The sequence below is a fragment of the Lichenostomus cassidix genome, chromosome 14 (genome assembly GCF_008360975.1).
Source record: "Lichenostomus cassidix isolate B80296 chromosome 14, HeHo_3.0, whole genome shotgun sequence".
Lineage (NCBI taxonomy): Eukaryota > Metazoa > Chordata > Aves > Passeriformes > Meliphagidae > Lichenostomus > Lichenostomus cassidix.
The window spans coordinates 13,465,589-13,480,580 of record NC_139495.1 but is presented as its reverse complement, the minus strand read 5'-3'; the positions used below and the strand labels follow the sequence as shown (position 1 = coordinate 13,480,580).

General features: G+C 53.1%; 2 protein-coding genes across 3 annotated transcripts; one reads left to right on the top strand and one right to left on the bottom strand.

Moving 5' to 3' along the window:
- Positions 1 to 221: 221 nt before the first annotated feature.
- Positions 222 to 8,517, bottom strand: INTS15 (integrator complex subunit 15). The gene is made up of 7 exons (XM_085075002.1): positions 8,409 to 8,517; positions 8,135 to 8,354; positions 6,972 to 7,193; positions 5,572 to 5,737; positions 3,314 to 3,841; positions 1,560 to 1,599; positions 222 to 1,019 (listed from the first exon to the last, which is right to left on the bottom strand). The coding sequence occupies exons 2-7, from the start codon at positions 8,324 to 8,326 to the stop codon at positions 821 to 823; spliced, it is 1,347 nt and encodes a 448-aa protein (XP_084931128.1). The 5' UTR covers positions 8,327 to 8,354; positions 8,409 to 8,517; the 3' UTR covers positions 222 to 820.
- Positions 8,518 to 9,336: 819 nt separating this feature from the next.
- On the top strand, positions 9,337 to 14,467 carry LOC146430898 (deoxyribonuclease-1-like). Of its 2 annotated transcripts, none has more exons than XM_085075340.1 (9): positions 9,337 to 9,817; positions 11,062 to 11,209; positions 11,895 to 11,983; positions 12,145 to 12,228; positions 12,353 to 12,468; positions 13,261 to 13,373; positions 13,631 to 13,785; positions 13,861 to 13,957; positions 14,236 to 14,467. In XM_085075340.1, the coding sequence occupies exons 2-9, from the start codon at positions 11,063 to 11,065 to the stop codon at positions 14,287 to 14,289; spliced, it is 855 nt and encodes a 284-aa protein (XP_084931466.1). In that variant the 5' UTR covers positions 9,337 to 9,817; position 11,062; the 3' UTR covers positions 14,290 to 14,467. The 2 variants fall into 2 exon arrangements, with proteins under 2 accessions (XP_084931466.1, XP_084931465.1); XM_085075339.1 differs by lacking the exon at positions 9,337 to 9,817 and adding an exon at positions 10,100 to 10,451.
- The last annotated feature ends 525 nt before the right edge of the window (positions 14,468 to 14,992 follow it).

Sequence of the window (14,992 nt, the reverse complement as noted above, 5' to 3'; positions counted from 1 at the left end):
TTGCAGCTGGCCAGCACAGCACTGCCGGCCTTTGGCCAGTTTTCCAACCAGCACTAAGAAAACACCTAATTTCTCACCCCTAGTTTTTATGAAGCACTGATTGATGTGTGTAAAGTGCATTTCCCCAGCAGGGAGGTCAATGGGTCACTACAGTTTTGTCCCCAGCCCAGCACAGGCCTAACAAGTTGAACCTTCTAATCAATGGAAAGAGAAGAATCCAATTGTTTGAAATTGTTCTAATTCTTTTAATGTTTGAAAAAGAAAGCGGCAGATTTGTTTTATGCTTCTTAAATCGTTTCCTTTAATAGGAAGTGCTGCTTTACTCTACCTTGTGCTTCTGAAACAAACGTTTGTGTTCCAAAAATATACAGTGTACACATACTCTGTAGCTATAGATACAAACATTTACAAAGAAACAAGCAGGCTGGAGTGGAATAGCTTGGAAAAATCACACAAGGCCTTCCTTTCTGGCCCTCCCAGAGCCAGAGCAGCCGGGCTCACCGTGCTGTAAACAGATCCGGGCTGCTGCAAAATACACGATTGAGGAACATTATACTCTCGGAGCAAAAAAATTTCCACACACTGCAGAGGTTTGGAGTTGCTGTTGCCTGTTCCCATCCCCTCCTTGTGTCCCTGTGATCTGCCTCAGTATCTGCATCCCACCTCCCAGTGCACCACAGCCCCCCATGAGCTGCCCAAGGGCTGATCCCTGGTGCAGGTGGAGCTCAGCTTTGCTCCAAAGAGGAAATGTGGTTCCCAGGCGTTTGGTTTTCGTCTGTGAAGCTTCCTCAGACTCAGGGAAGCTGGGACACTGTGCAGGCTAGCGGATGGGCCGGTAGGGGAATGTCATTCCTGGGATGAAGGTCTGCACGGGGTGGGCTGGGAGCGCAGGGTGTGCTGGCAGTGCTGCGTGTGCAGGGTAGCCCAGGGGAGGGGTGTGGATGTGCGGGTAAAATCCTGGAGGCAGAGCCCCGTGGGTCGGCTGCTGCACTGGACCTGAAATCACCAGCTGGAGCAGGCTGTGGAGAGAAATTCAGACAGGAGGGAGGATTGTTAGAGGAGCTTTTGTCATGGGTCTAAGGACAATTCACACCCGACACACAGCACAGCTGAGAGCCAAGAGAACAGTGACTCAATTATGTTCTTTACAGCTTCCAGAAGATTTTTTTTTCCCTTTCCCCCCTTTTTTTTAAGCCTGCTCTTTGCAAAAAGGCAAGAATCAATTGAGCTTAGGGTCAGGTAAAACCAGTGGGGAACTGGGAATGGGACAACTCTGGGGCAGGCTCCTCGCTGCAATTTCATTTCCCTTTCCTGTGCATTTGTTCTAACACAGGCTGGGCAAGATCACTGCTAAAGGTGGGAGCAACTGAAGCCCCCTTTAGTCAGGAATCCAGGGAAGAAGTAGCCAGCACTGTGTCACCTTCATCCTTGTGCTAAAGTGCATGTGAATAAAGGCCAAATTCCAGAAAGACAAATTTTTAGAGGAGATTTTGTCTCAACAGCTCTCGAATGTCTTGGAAAATGCATCAAAGCCAACACAGCTGCAAAAGGTCTCTTACTTGTTATGTGGTAGCCTGGAGCACACAGTCCTCAAGTCATCTGAAAGAGGACAGAAGATTAACAATAAGGATAAAGCAGAAATTAGAGTTGTTTTTCTCTCCACTGTCCTTTCTAGGAAGGTCAGATTATGGAATAATCACTTATTTTCCTGAATAATTACTGATTAATCAGTAATCTGTCATCGTCATCAGTCAGCAACAGACCCAGAATTCCTCTCTCAGGCCCAAAACCTCCATAGGAGAGAAAATGTTTCTCCATTTTATGAACTTTTCCCACCAGACTCTTTACTCTATGTTTGACATTTAAGGCAGACAAGCCTTAGGATGGATTTTGCAATATCAGTACACCAACAAGAAGTATCTGGGACATAGGAAGTACAATGTGTGACTCTGCCCACTGAATGTGGCATTTTATGATGAGAAAGGCACCAGGTCAAAGCAAGGCAAAAGTTACCCAGTGCCTGTTTTGTATTGGTTTGGGGTTTTTTAAACACTGCTACTGTAAAGAATGGGTTGGAGGTTTTTTTTCTGGAATCTACCAATTAGAAATTGCACCTTTTTTACTATCTGTGAACTTCTGCTAAAGCAGAATAGCTAGAACCAAGGAATTAATTAGCATATCCCACAGATAGAGTATTTTCTGTAATAGCTTGAGAACAAACTCCTGCCTTTGTAGATAAACACAATCCCAAAACACTGAAATATCTGGTATTTCAGCAGCCCCTAACACTGAATTACCTTCCACAGTAAGAGCAAATGCTCAGAATGTACCAGCTACGAACAAACACAGCTGAAATCAGACCTCAGATCAAAAAACTCCAGTTTCTGTTTGTTCTTATTACACTCAGAGCTACTTTATAAAAGGTTAGGAAGAAGAACATTGAAATTTGACCAGCAGCACTGGTTCAGCCAGGACAAAAGCATCAGATTCCTGCTTAGGCAGAGGCTACTCTGAAGTTGGGGTCTGCACAAACTGTCCCAGCTGTTGGAAAGCTTCAAGCCTTCTGGTCTAACCTAAAATTGCCAGTTTTCAAGAGAATATAACATGAAAAGAGTCTGTGTGGCTGACCCTGCACTGTGTTGGGTCAATTCCCTTTTGTATATCTGCATGTCTTTTGGAAAGGACTAGCTTTGGAGACAGGAAAGTCAGACAAAAGCCACGTTAGCAGCCCTTTTTACTAAGTTTAACTGAATTTGGACACACTGTAATGGGGTCTCATTACAGGCAAGCTGAAGGCCCAGAAGTTCCAGATGAAGAGTTTTTATTTGCTTTTCAAATTCCTTGTCTAGCACACCCACCCAGGGGTTTATATGCTTCATGGACTCTCCTCCAGCAGGCAAACTCAGAGAAGTTAAACTGAAGCAAAATTAAATAGAAGCAAAATTAAACAGTGCTTTTAAAATAGCTACAGGCAATTCTGAGGTGAACAAATTTGTCCCCTTGCCAGTCACCCAGATACAACCCCCTGGTGCACAGGGCAGGGCTGGGGATCAGTCTCCAGCTCTGCAAAGCAATGCCTGACTCACCCACTGAGTGATCTCTCCTTTCTTACTCTCCATCCAGCTATTCTTGCTGAACCATTTCCTGCACTAAGATGGGATGCACTATTTCCTATTCTAAGATGGGCAAACTACCAGAAGTGCTGTGAACACATTGATCTTTGCTCCCCTCACCCCAAAGCTGTGTCTTCCAAATTCTGCACCCTGGAGAAGAATCCCATGCCGGGTCCATGCCAGCCCCACGGACAACTCACCTCTGGTGCACAGGAGTGCTCCTGATGCCATGGCCACTTGCAAAGCCTGAGCCAGCCTGTCCAGAGCCAGTTCAATCTCTTTGGATGCATTGAGAGGATTGAGTTCATCAGACAGTCTGTTAATGTCCTCCACCAGTGGAACCACGTGGTCGAAGGGCACCAGCCCCAGGCGCCCATAAAGGTTTTTCTCTGTTAAATGCCCCTGGAGCATCATAAGAACCTGCAGGACACTCAGATGCAGCTTGGAATACAGCTGGTGGCAATCCCTGTCTTCTCCTGAAGCTGAGTCCTTGGCAATTTTGCTGGGACCGTGCCCATTGGAGAGAGAGGCTTTCTTCTTCCTTTTGTAGGCCAAGGGGGCTTTCACGCACCAGCGGATGAGTCCAGTGAGCGGGGTGAGCTCCAAAAACCCTATGGGCAGGTTGGCTGCAATGGGAGTGTTCAGAAAGGTGATGAGGATCAAACGAGGGTCTTCGAAGATCCAGGAGACAATCAGCTCCAGCAGATCTGAGGGAGGGATGAGGTCATCTGGAGAGAGGAAAGTTATTGTTGGGTAAGCTGAGCTTTGCACCGAAGCATAGGACTTTAATTTAGGCTGTATTTAGTCTCTCACACACACCCATCCTACACTGTCAAAATTACAATTTCAGAACCTCCCCAATTGTTCTGTTTTTCTCAAGACACCATAGGTAGTTTATTCCAGGGAAGACACAACCATGTTCCTGTCAACTTCACTTTCCCCACCTATTCTGAAGACATTACCAAACACTGACATTTATCTCCTTTCCCAACAAAGCTTCTTTTGTCATTTTCTTCTCTCCCACCCATCACCTGCACATTTTTTTCCCTAAATTCAGTCTCCATTTATCCCTTGCCACAGGAGGTACAACGGGCAAGAGAAATAGGAAAAACTTGTGTGAAGAGAAGGAAGTGCCAATAATTCAACTCATTTCCTTTAATACTTACTTAGCTAAACAAACATGCCTTGTGGAAAAACACAATGCAACAACACGATCACACGACATGTAAAGGATTATAAGATTATGCAAAGCTTCAGGTGAGAAGTGAAAGATGGTCATGAACTTGACTACAGACAAGAGAAACTCTGACACATCATCCTGTCACAGGGGGAATGCTGGATTGGAAGAGCAAGTTCCTTTTTCTTGTGTCACCAAAAACAGCTCAAATAAACGAAGGAATTAAAAAATTACTTCCTATAACTCAAGTCATTTCTTTTCTGACATGTCTTTTGTCATTACGAACATTATGAACTTCCAAGTGCCTGCACAAAAGATATAAAATACTGAGATATAAAATATGCTCTGAGCTCTACCAAATACAACATAAACGCTAAGCCTGAACATCTCTCTCACTCTCAGTAATGCCAAGCTGTTTATCTGGAGAAGACTATGCAGAGCATTTCCTTTCTCAATAATAGCATTTGCTTTTCCGGATTATAGGTGATGTTGCTATTTAGTATTTGGTTGTTCCCTGGTCTACAGAAGCTGTCTGTTGCTGAGTAAGGCTAAATTAATCTTACTTTAGACACCTACAAGTATCTGAGCAACAACCTGAGACAGGTCATACCCCTGGAAGGTCCCACATACAGTAAAAGAGTGCACTAGAGACATGCTGTTGATTGTGTTTCTCACCACTGCTCCACAGAAATCCTGCTCCAGCTTGCAAACACTCAGAACTTGTGTTTCCCCTCCTTTTGGAAGGAAGCAGACTGACAGGCAACCCTGAGCCTCTCTCAGGGCTGTCTGAGCCCAGACAGACCAACTTTCACTCCCAGAGCTGCTCAGTCAATAATGTCCCCATGTCCTTTGCCCTCTGTGAAGGACAACGCCCTTTGTGTCAGATGTTCCTGGCTGCTTCTCCAGCAGGCTCTCCCTTGTTTCCGGAGAGGTTGTGGACTCCAAATTCCTGGAAGTTTCCAAGGCCAGATTGAATGGGGCTTGGAACAACCTGGTCTAGTGGAAGGGTCCCTGCCCATAGCAGCAGGTTGAACAAGATGGGATTTAAGGTCCATTCCAACCCAAACCCTGCTGGAATTCTGAGTCAGCCGCAGAGTAGGTTATTTTTATTCACACCCCAGTGCCAGATGAGGCAAGAGCCACACCCCTGAGCTGCTTCTGGCAATAATCACATGGTAACACCTCTTTAGGATTCGGGCAGTTATTTCTCTTGCAACAGTTAATTCCTGTTGCATTATTCTGCACCTCTTAGTTGGAAAGGCACAGCTGGGAAACACTTACCTGAAGAGAGGTCGTAGAGAGCTGTGACTGATGTAATGAACTGGCAGCAGAAGCGAGGGCTGGCAGTGAAGATCTGCTTCAGGGTCTGGATGGAGCCTGGCACCAGGTTGCAGTAGTCATCAACCAGGGCTCGAGCCAGCCTCACACAGAACACGGCCGGGGTTCGCTGCAGGGACAGCACACAGGGGACAGCAGATTAAACCCTGTCACAGGCTGCTTCAACAGCTGTGCCCCCACTTTCCCCAAAGGGCACTGTGGCTGCTCTCAAACACCACTTGCACAGAAATAAAATCAGTGCATTGCAATATTAAAATACATGCTGGTATTTTGAGTTTACAGTATCCATGGTTTAAAACTGAAATATTTTAGATCAATATTTTGACTCAGAGATTTTTTTTTTTTACTACTTCAGCGACATTTCTTCCCTGTGAGGGCGGTAAGGCCCTGGCACAGGCTGCCCAGACAAGCTATGGCTGCTCCAACCATGTAAGCATTCAAGGCCAGACTGGACAGGGTTTGTAGCAACCTGGTTTTGGTGGAAGGCGTTCCCATGGCATGGGGTGGGATGGGATGAGCTTTAAGGTCCCAGTTGCCATGCCTGGTATTTTTCATGTGAAAATTTTCTGTGGAATCCTCACGTCACTTAGAAGCTGCCATCTGAAAAAAATACACCTTTTCCTGCTATCCAGGCTATATCCCATCCTGCCCTCCCAAAGGCTTACCAGGTGGGAGAAAAAGGACCCCAAGGAGACAGTGCTGGTCTGCCTCCTCCCACTCTTCCCTCCCAGCACAGCCTTTCTGCCAACCAGGCTGACTTCTGCACATACCACAAGGGAAGTAGGAACAAAAGTGCAACTCCCAAAGTCTACAGTGGGGAATCTCAATAGGAAAGGAGAAGATGGAGGAAATTCCCAACCTACTGCACTGACAGAAGACAGACACAGGTATTTTGTGCCCAAATTACAAGAGAGGGGTTTGCCTCTTCCACACACAAACATGCACATCAGGTAGGGTTTATTTCCCAATCTCCAGAGTCAGCTTCTTCAGGCAACATGACTGTGAACTACCAAGGTTTGTTCCCTGTGTTGGTGAAACCCTCCACTGAGCCCTTTCAATATGCAGCGGTTGGGGGGGAATTATAAAAACTTTCCCTGACATTAAAAAATACCCAGACAATTTTTTTCTTCCATTGCAGCACACAAATGGTTTGGCAATGCTCTCCCTGATGCCAGAGCACAGGAATGGACAAGAGCACAGACATGGGGGCAGCTGCTCTATCAGCTGAAACTGCCAGGGAGGAGCAGCTGACTGTGACCAGCTGTGTCCCAATTCACTGAACCCACCCTGAAACACTCCCTGACCCCTTCCCCGACCCATCCCTGCCTGCACAGGAGCTGTACCTGGAGCCAGAAGGCAGCACACTCCAGCACAGGAACCCTGCAGACAGCCACTGCCATGGAAACCAGCTTCCCCAGCAAAGCCATCCTGCTGTCATCTGCTTTGTTCCCTTGGGGGCTGAAGAGAGATGAAAAAATGACCTGCCGGACTGAATCCTTGGTCTGCTCTTGGAAATAATTGCACATGATCTCAAGGAGCTGAAGTTCCTGAAGTGGGTTCAGCCTCTGAAAGAAAACAAAAGCAAAGCTGTGAAATACATTGAGCCTCTTGAAGAGCCAAGAAACAAGTAAAAAGATACAAACAGTAAAGGCAGAGAGCTTCCCCTGGGGGTGAGGGACTCAATCTTTATGCACAGCACTCACATTCAAGCTTCCTGAACCACCACCACATTTATCTGGTGGCACTGAAAAGCTCTAGGTTTCATTTGAACACCTGGATATCCAAAGCTGGTGCTTGCTGCACCTGCAAGTGCTGCCCACCAACTGAGAAATGAGACTGACATTGCTGGGGGGAAAAATATTTGCTCCCTCAGCAAATCACAGCAGTTGAGGACACTGCAGGGCAGCTGGTGGGGACAGGACTGGACCCAGAAGCACAGAGGGCTGCAGGGCCATGCACCCCAATAGTCACCAGCAGCTATGGTTTCTGACTGCTAGTCTCTGAGACCCCATCCCAGTGCCACCCCATGCCCACCCAAACACCCCGGTAGTGCCCAGCTGCAGCACTGGGAGGCTGTGGGCAGTCCCCAGGGCCTCGAGGTCCACCACACCTCCTCGGGGCACTGAATCCCGGCCAGTCCAGCAGGGCTTGCCAGCCAGCCCCCTCCCTGCCAAAAACCCTCAGTCACCAAGCACCCCAAGAACCCCGTGCTGTCCTCTTGGGGCCTCAGTGTCTAGCAGCAGCCCCTCATGGAGCCCACCCTACCCTTCCAAACCCTTGGTCTCCAGCAGCAGCCCCTCAGGGCTACATCCAGCCCATCTAAGCCCTCAATCCACAGCAGCAGCCCGCGCCGGAGGGAGCCTGTCCTGCTCTCCCGAGGCCTCAGGCTCCAGCAGGGATCCATCCCATCCCGAGCTCTTGGCCCCTCCATTTCCACTCCCCGGGGCCGCGCCCGCCCCCCGCTTCCCAGGCGCGTCCCGCTCTGCCCGGGGTGTCCCTGCCGCACCTTGGGCGGCGCGCCGCGCTCCTTGGGGACCTGGAAGAGGAACTCCTCGAGCAGATCGGTGGGGCCCTTGTCCACGAGCGGCAGCGGCGCGTTCTGCAGCTGGCTGCTGAAGTAGATGTCCAGGTGGTACAGCACCTCCTTGGCGGCGCTCAGCGCGTCCCGCCGCAGCAGCGAGTGCCGGATGTCGCTCATGGCCCCGGCCCGCTCCCGTGGCGGTCCCTGTCCCTGTCCCTGTCCCTGTCCCTGTCCCTGTCCCGGTCCCTGTCCCGCTCCCGGCCCCGCTCGGCCTCCCCTCGGCGGCGCGGACGGGCGGCGCTACGGCGGCCCGGCAGGGACAAAAGAGCCGCGTGGCCGCCGCCGGCAGCGCCCCCTGGCGGCCCGCCAGCAGCGGTGGGGCGGGGAGAGGGGAAGTGGGCCTGGGATGGGCAGGGGGGTTGGGCTGGGGACCGGGACCTGAGGGGAGCTTGGCCCTGGGGGACTGAGCCAGGGGGTCTCAACCTTGGGGGTGCCTGGCCCTGGGGGGCTCTTGGCCCTGGAGGGAGCTTGGCCCCTCAGGCTGATGCTGGGGCTGAGACAGGGTGTCCTGGGCCTGGGGGGACATTGGCCCTGTGTGACAGGGGTCCTGGCCCTTGGGCTGAGCCTTGGGGAAGTCTTGGCCCAGGGGTTGTCCAGCCCTGGGGGTCTTGGCATGAAAAGGGTCTGATCTTTGTGGGGTCTTGGCCCAGAGATGGTGTTAAGCGCTGGGACTCATCCTTGAGGGGCTCTTGGCCGGGGTGAGACAGACTGGGGGAGCCTTGGCCCAGGGGGTTCTTGGTCCCGGGTCTGACCCCAGGGGGCATCCTGACCTGAAGAGAGACTGACCATGGAGAGTCTTGGCTGAAGAAGCCTGGCCCTGGGTCCAACCTGGGCAGCCTGTTGGGGAGGTCTAGGCCCTAACCCTAACCCTGATTGCGCTGTGGGGAGAACCCCTTCTCTGGGGGATGCTTGGCTCCAGGGCAGGGGCTAGCAGGACTCCCCCAGCCCCCTAAGGATCACTGCACACTGCAGGGGCTCTGGTGGGAAGCACAGCAGCTGCCTTTGGAGGCTGGAAGCACTGGGACATCAGCCAAGGCTGCTGGGGCAGGCTGGGCGAGCTGTGGGAATGGGTGGCGGGCTGCCACCCTCCAGCACTGCATGGCCATACCTCCCCATCCTCCTGGGGAGGGCCTGGGAACATGTGTTGTTTTTTGGGACTTCCAGCTTGGCTTCACACCCAAAGAGCACACTGGGATGGCTCCTGCCAGCCCCAGTACACTCATGATTTGTTGGAAGTATAGGCTGCTGGATGGGAATGATTCATGATGGTGAAATAAACACTTTTAAAGAGAAATTTTATGTGGTGATGAGTGAGAGCTGCCCATGCCACATGTTGGATCCCTACAAGAGGTCTCTGAGATTCATTTCACCTTGCAGAGCTCTTGTTGGCATTTTAATCCCTTCTCAGCCTTACCTGTGACGGGAGGCATTGGCAGAGGTTGAAAGGGTTCTTTTTTCACTGAGCAGACCTCTGTGAAAAATGCCATATGGACCCTGAGGCCTCACATGCTCCTTGGTTGGGCAACCATTTGGCAAGGTGAGAGTGTCCCTCTCCATAAATGCAGGTGCAGATTCTTCCCCTTCCAGAGTCCTTGGACGACACCAAAGGTAGGTCCTGCTCCCCTCTCTTCCCACACTCCCCAGGAGCTCCCTTTGGCAGTGTCACCCCTTCCAGCTCAGCTCAGTTTTACTACAATGCTGTGCCTGGCCAAGCCTGGATGCAGCTCAGGGGTGAATATGATCCTCGTACGTGTTTCTGCCTGGGACGTTCAGAGACTGCTGTGCTGTCTGGGAGTGGGGAGGATTTATGGGGCTTGGGGCAATTTTTGGCATGACCAAGTCATGTCATGACCAAATAGTTGTGTTATCAACTGAAGGGACTGTGGTGTCAGAGGGAAGAGTTTGCAGCAAGAGTGAAAATGGGAAAAGTGAGGATTTAACTGGAGCAGCTGCCCCAGAAGGAAAAGTGAGCCTGGGGCCAGCAAATCCTTCCTCAGTCTGAGATTTGGTGACCAAAAGCTGGAGTGTTTGCCCGTCCTGTCAGCCCATTTATCAGGCTCTAGGTGAGATCAGGCATTCAGGCACCCGGGCTTGGGCAGAGCTCAGGTCTCAGATCCCACATGCTGGTGAAATATTACCCCAGGGAGCTGAGTGCCACGGGAAATACTTCCCAAACGCCTTCCCCCGTGGGTGGGAGCTGCAGCACTACCTTTGCAGAAGGTCCTGAGGGACGCCAGACTGGGTGAGGATGGGGCAGGGGCACTGCCTTGGGGGTGGGGGCATGGGGGTGGGGTAGTTTACTCCCAGGTGAGGATACTACAGGCAGGAGGGAGCTGGGGAGGGATGTCGGGGGATCTATCCCAGGCAGGGAGGGAGCTGGGGAGGGATGTCAGGGATCTATTCTTTGCTTTGACCCCAGCACAGCTGCTGTAGGGTCTTTGGGGTCTCTGGTACTGATCCGAGGAAAGGTGGGAGAGGCACAAGCCAAGGGATCTCGGTGTCCCCAGCCACTATCACCTATCCCAGGCCAGAGGAGGTGTCCAGGCTGAGCACTTCCTCATGGGGAATGAGGAAGTGACTGCTCTGTGTCACCATGAAATGGCATTTAGTTGTTTGCCCGTGAATTTTCCGCTCCAGCCTTGAGAGTGATCTGGTATTTTTCCAGGAGCGACAGGTAGTATGAGGCCCCATGCAACAGAGGTGCACAATCCCTGCATGCTGGTGGTTCACTGGAAAAGAGGCCTCCCAGTGAAACCAGTACGGCCAGTGGGAATACCCTGGTCATCCCTGTTGTCTGTGGCAAATCCCTCTCCCAGCCAGGAGCGCTGAGCCCTTTCTGCACCTCTGCACAGGATGGCAGCCTTGAGGTTGGTGCTGTTGCTGCTGATTGCAGCTCTCCTGCTGCATGTGGCCACCACGCTGAAGGTCGGCGCCTTCAACATCAAAGCCTTTGGGGACACCAAGATGTCCAACCAGACCGTTGCAAACATCATTGTCTCTGTGAGTGTGAAGGACAGGAGCAGGCCTGGACACTCTCTGCTCTTTCGGGTGAAGCCAGCTTGAGCAGTGGGACACCTGTTTTCTCCATCCATCCATGCATCCATCCATCCATCCATCCATCCATGCATCCATCCATCCTTTCATTCACTCACCCATCACCAATCCACCTGCCCACACCTCCCCATCTGAAACCTATGCCTCCATCCCTCCACCCAACCAACAATCTGCCCATCCCCTCATTCATCCATCCACCTGTCCATCCATTTATGCCTCCATTCATACATATCTCTATCTACACCCATCCATCCATCCATCCATCCATCCATCCATCCATCCCTTTATCCACTCACCCATCTGCTCTTCCCCCATCAACACCTCCCACCTCAGGTCATCTCCACTCTTGCTGGTCCCCAATCAAGGGTGGGTGACACTTGGTGCTGCCCAGGTTCCTCCCTCAGAACAGCTGCTGGGATGGTGGCTGGTGGACAGACAGAGGGCACTGTGTGAGCCCAGGGTCCTTCCAAGCCAGAGAACATCAACACAGGAGTCCCCTCCCTGGCCCTTAGGTCCCTGCTGCTGTCCCATTGCCTGCCTGGGAGCCTTTGCAGCCCAGAACAGGCACCCATGGGTGCCCCCATAAGCAGCTCCTGGCCAGGCCAGAGCAGCTCTGAGTTTGTCCCCCCAGATTCTGTCGGAGTATGACATCATTCTGGTGCAGGAGGTCCGGGATGCTGACCTGAGCGCCGTGAAGGACCTTATGAACCAGCTCAACAGGTGACCCCGATGGCTCAGTATAGGGGTGACTGCAAAGGGGATTCTGGGATGGATCCCAGCTATGCCAGGGCACCTCTGGCTCAGCTGGAGGGTGCTGGGGAGCAATGGGTGCTGGGGAGCCCCAGGAGCCTCCTCTCACCCTCTCCCCATCTTGCTCCCAGTGCTAGGGAGCATCCATACAGCTTTTTGGACAGCATCCCCCTGGGTCGGACCAGCTACAAGGAGCAGTATCTTTTTGTCTATAGGTAAGGCATGCTGCCAGGTGCCACCTGCTGCCCTCCCCGGCAGCCCCCCAAGGGGATGGGTACCTTTGGGAGCCTTGACTGTGGCAAGAGCAGTGCTGAGGACTGCCCTGCTCTCCTCCCTCAGGTCAGACATGGTCTCTGTGCTGGAAAGCTACTACTATGATGATGGCTGTGAGCCCTGTGGGACTGATACCTTCAGCAGGGAGCCCTTCATTGTGAAGTTCTCCTCACCCACCACACGTGAGCAGAGCTGGTCTTGGGGGATGCCCATACCTGGCAGAGGGTACTGTCCACAAAGGGCTGAGCCCAGAGCTGTGCCTGCCAAGAGTGGGGGGGTTGCAACTCTCCACCAGGGTCCTTGCAGCGGGGCCATCTCCCACCCGCGGATGCCATGGGATCCTATGTCCCTGCCCAGCATGGCCAGCACTGCCTGCTGTTTCCCACCATATGCCATCTCCTACCAATTCCCATCATGTCCCATCACCTGTCATCTCCCACCACGTGTTCTCTCCAGCTGTGTGTCATCTCACATCTCCATCTGCTTTCCATTGTGTCCCATTATCTGCCATCTCCCATCTTGTGCCATATCCCACCATCTGCTTTCTCCATTTGTATGCCAACTCCCATCAGGTACCATCTCCTATCACCTGCCAACCCCCATCCCTTCCATCTCCCATCATGTCCCATTTTTCCCACTTTGTTCCATTGCCTACTCCATGCCACCACCTCCACCTCCTGAGAATCTCCTCAGGGCACACACACTATCCCATCTCCTTCCCAAAACCATATTGGCTTGGAAATGCTGATGGCAAACAAGCAGCAAACCTCAAACCATGCACAAAGGCATGCAGCTCCCCACTGGAAATTCCGGTCTTGGGGACAGGTAGAACACCAAAACCCAACACACCCTTTCCCTCCAACTGCTTTTCCTGGCTGGTAGCTTGGGCTTGACCTGGGGTGGTTTCCTGGGGTTCCCATTCCCTGCTCAGGAGCTGCATCCAAGCCGGGTGCTGATGGTCAGCTGTCTGGCAGAGGTGCAGGAGTTCGTGTTGGTGCCTCTGCATTCCGAGCCCAGCCATGCAGCACAGGAGATTGATGCACTCTACGATGTCTACACCGATGTCATCAACAAGTGGGGGATTAAGGTGAGCAGCGTTGGGAAACTTGCCTCCTACCCAGGGCAGCCAGGGGGGCAGGTGGGATGAACATGTCCCCATCAGAGCAGGTGCCACCCCAGCAATCTCCAGGCAGAGAGTGGTGGGTGGCACTCCTGCCATTACTGGGGGCTTGTCCCCGCACACTGGGGCACTCCAGGGGGGTTTGTTGCCACCCCTTAAGATTTTAGGGAGCCCTTGCTGCGCTGTAAGGTCCGTGGGCAGGGGCTCAGTGTGCTGCCCTGCAGGACATCCTCCTCCTGGGTGACTTCAATGCCGACTGCTCCTACGTGACCAGCTCCCAGTGGCCGTCCATCCGCCTGCGCTCCCTCCGCGCCTGCGAGTGGCTCATCCCTGACAGCGCCGACACCACCGTGGCTGACACCGACTGTGCCTATGACCGGTGGGTGCTGCAGGGTGGGGCAGAGACTGGCATGGGGGTCTGGCGGGCACTAACACCCCCGTGATGCCCTGGCAGCATCGTCGCCTGTGGCACCGCCCTGCGCCAAGACATTGAACCCGGCTCTGCCACCGTCAACAACTTCGAGAAGAAATTCCACCTCCAGACCAAGGATGTGAGTATGGGGCTGGGTGGGGCATATGAGTCCACCGGCACTGGGATCTGCCCCATCATATCTCCCAGGAGCATGGGTGGGCTCCCTGTTCTCAAGGGTGCACCTAAGGGTGGCCTGACCCCAGCTCTTGCACCAATCAACTCCCCAGATTGAGCATTTTGGGGTATAGTCTAAATGTTGGGGGTTGGAGTGGAGCGTTGGGGTCCCAGCCAGCTGTGACAGTGACAGTGGGTCCAAATGAGCTCAGGTTTCATCAGGTGACTCTCTCCCCCACCCAGGCTTTGGCTGTCAGTGACCATTTCCCGGTGGAGGTGATCCTGAAAGCCTGCTGAGTCTGTCCCTGTGCCGGTGGCTACAAGGACACCCCAGCATGCACCTGCATCCCTCGTGGGAGCCCACACACCACCCGAGCCAGCCAAGCTGCCCACTGTCTCTGCAAGGAGCCACTCTTTGGGGTCTTGTGGAAGTGGGATGCTCTCTGCTTCCATTAAAAATGAGCCTTTTCATGCATTTGCAGCTTTGGTGGGGAGGTCACTTCAGTCTCCCTGACAGCCCCTGCTGCCTAAGCCCCCCAGCCCCCTGCCAGGAATGTCCCCAGGGCTGGGGGACCTCCTGCCATCAAGAGACCCGGACCCATGGGGTGGTGGGCACTGTTCCCCTCTCAGCCAATGGTGGCAAAAGCAGGAACACTGGGAAGGGGCTGGGAGGCTCCAGGCTTTCCAGGGTGCAGGACGCTCTTCCGCCAGCTCACGGGGCCACATCCTGACAGAGCCTGCCTGGCTGCGGGGCGGCTGACAGGGCGCTGACAGCGAGGGTGCGGGAAGGATGTGAGTCAGTTCCCAGGGGGTTTGGTGCTTCCCAGGGGGGTTTCGGTGCCGACACGGCACTGAGGGACACCAGACTCATCCTGAGACTGAGTGTGAGGATGCAAAACCTGGCGGTGCACATGAAAACCCGGCAAGTCCTGGCACGAGCAGCTGTCAGAGCCACCTGCTCCGTCGTCACCCTGGCACGATGCCATGGGCCATGGTCATG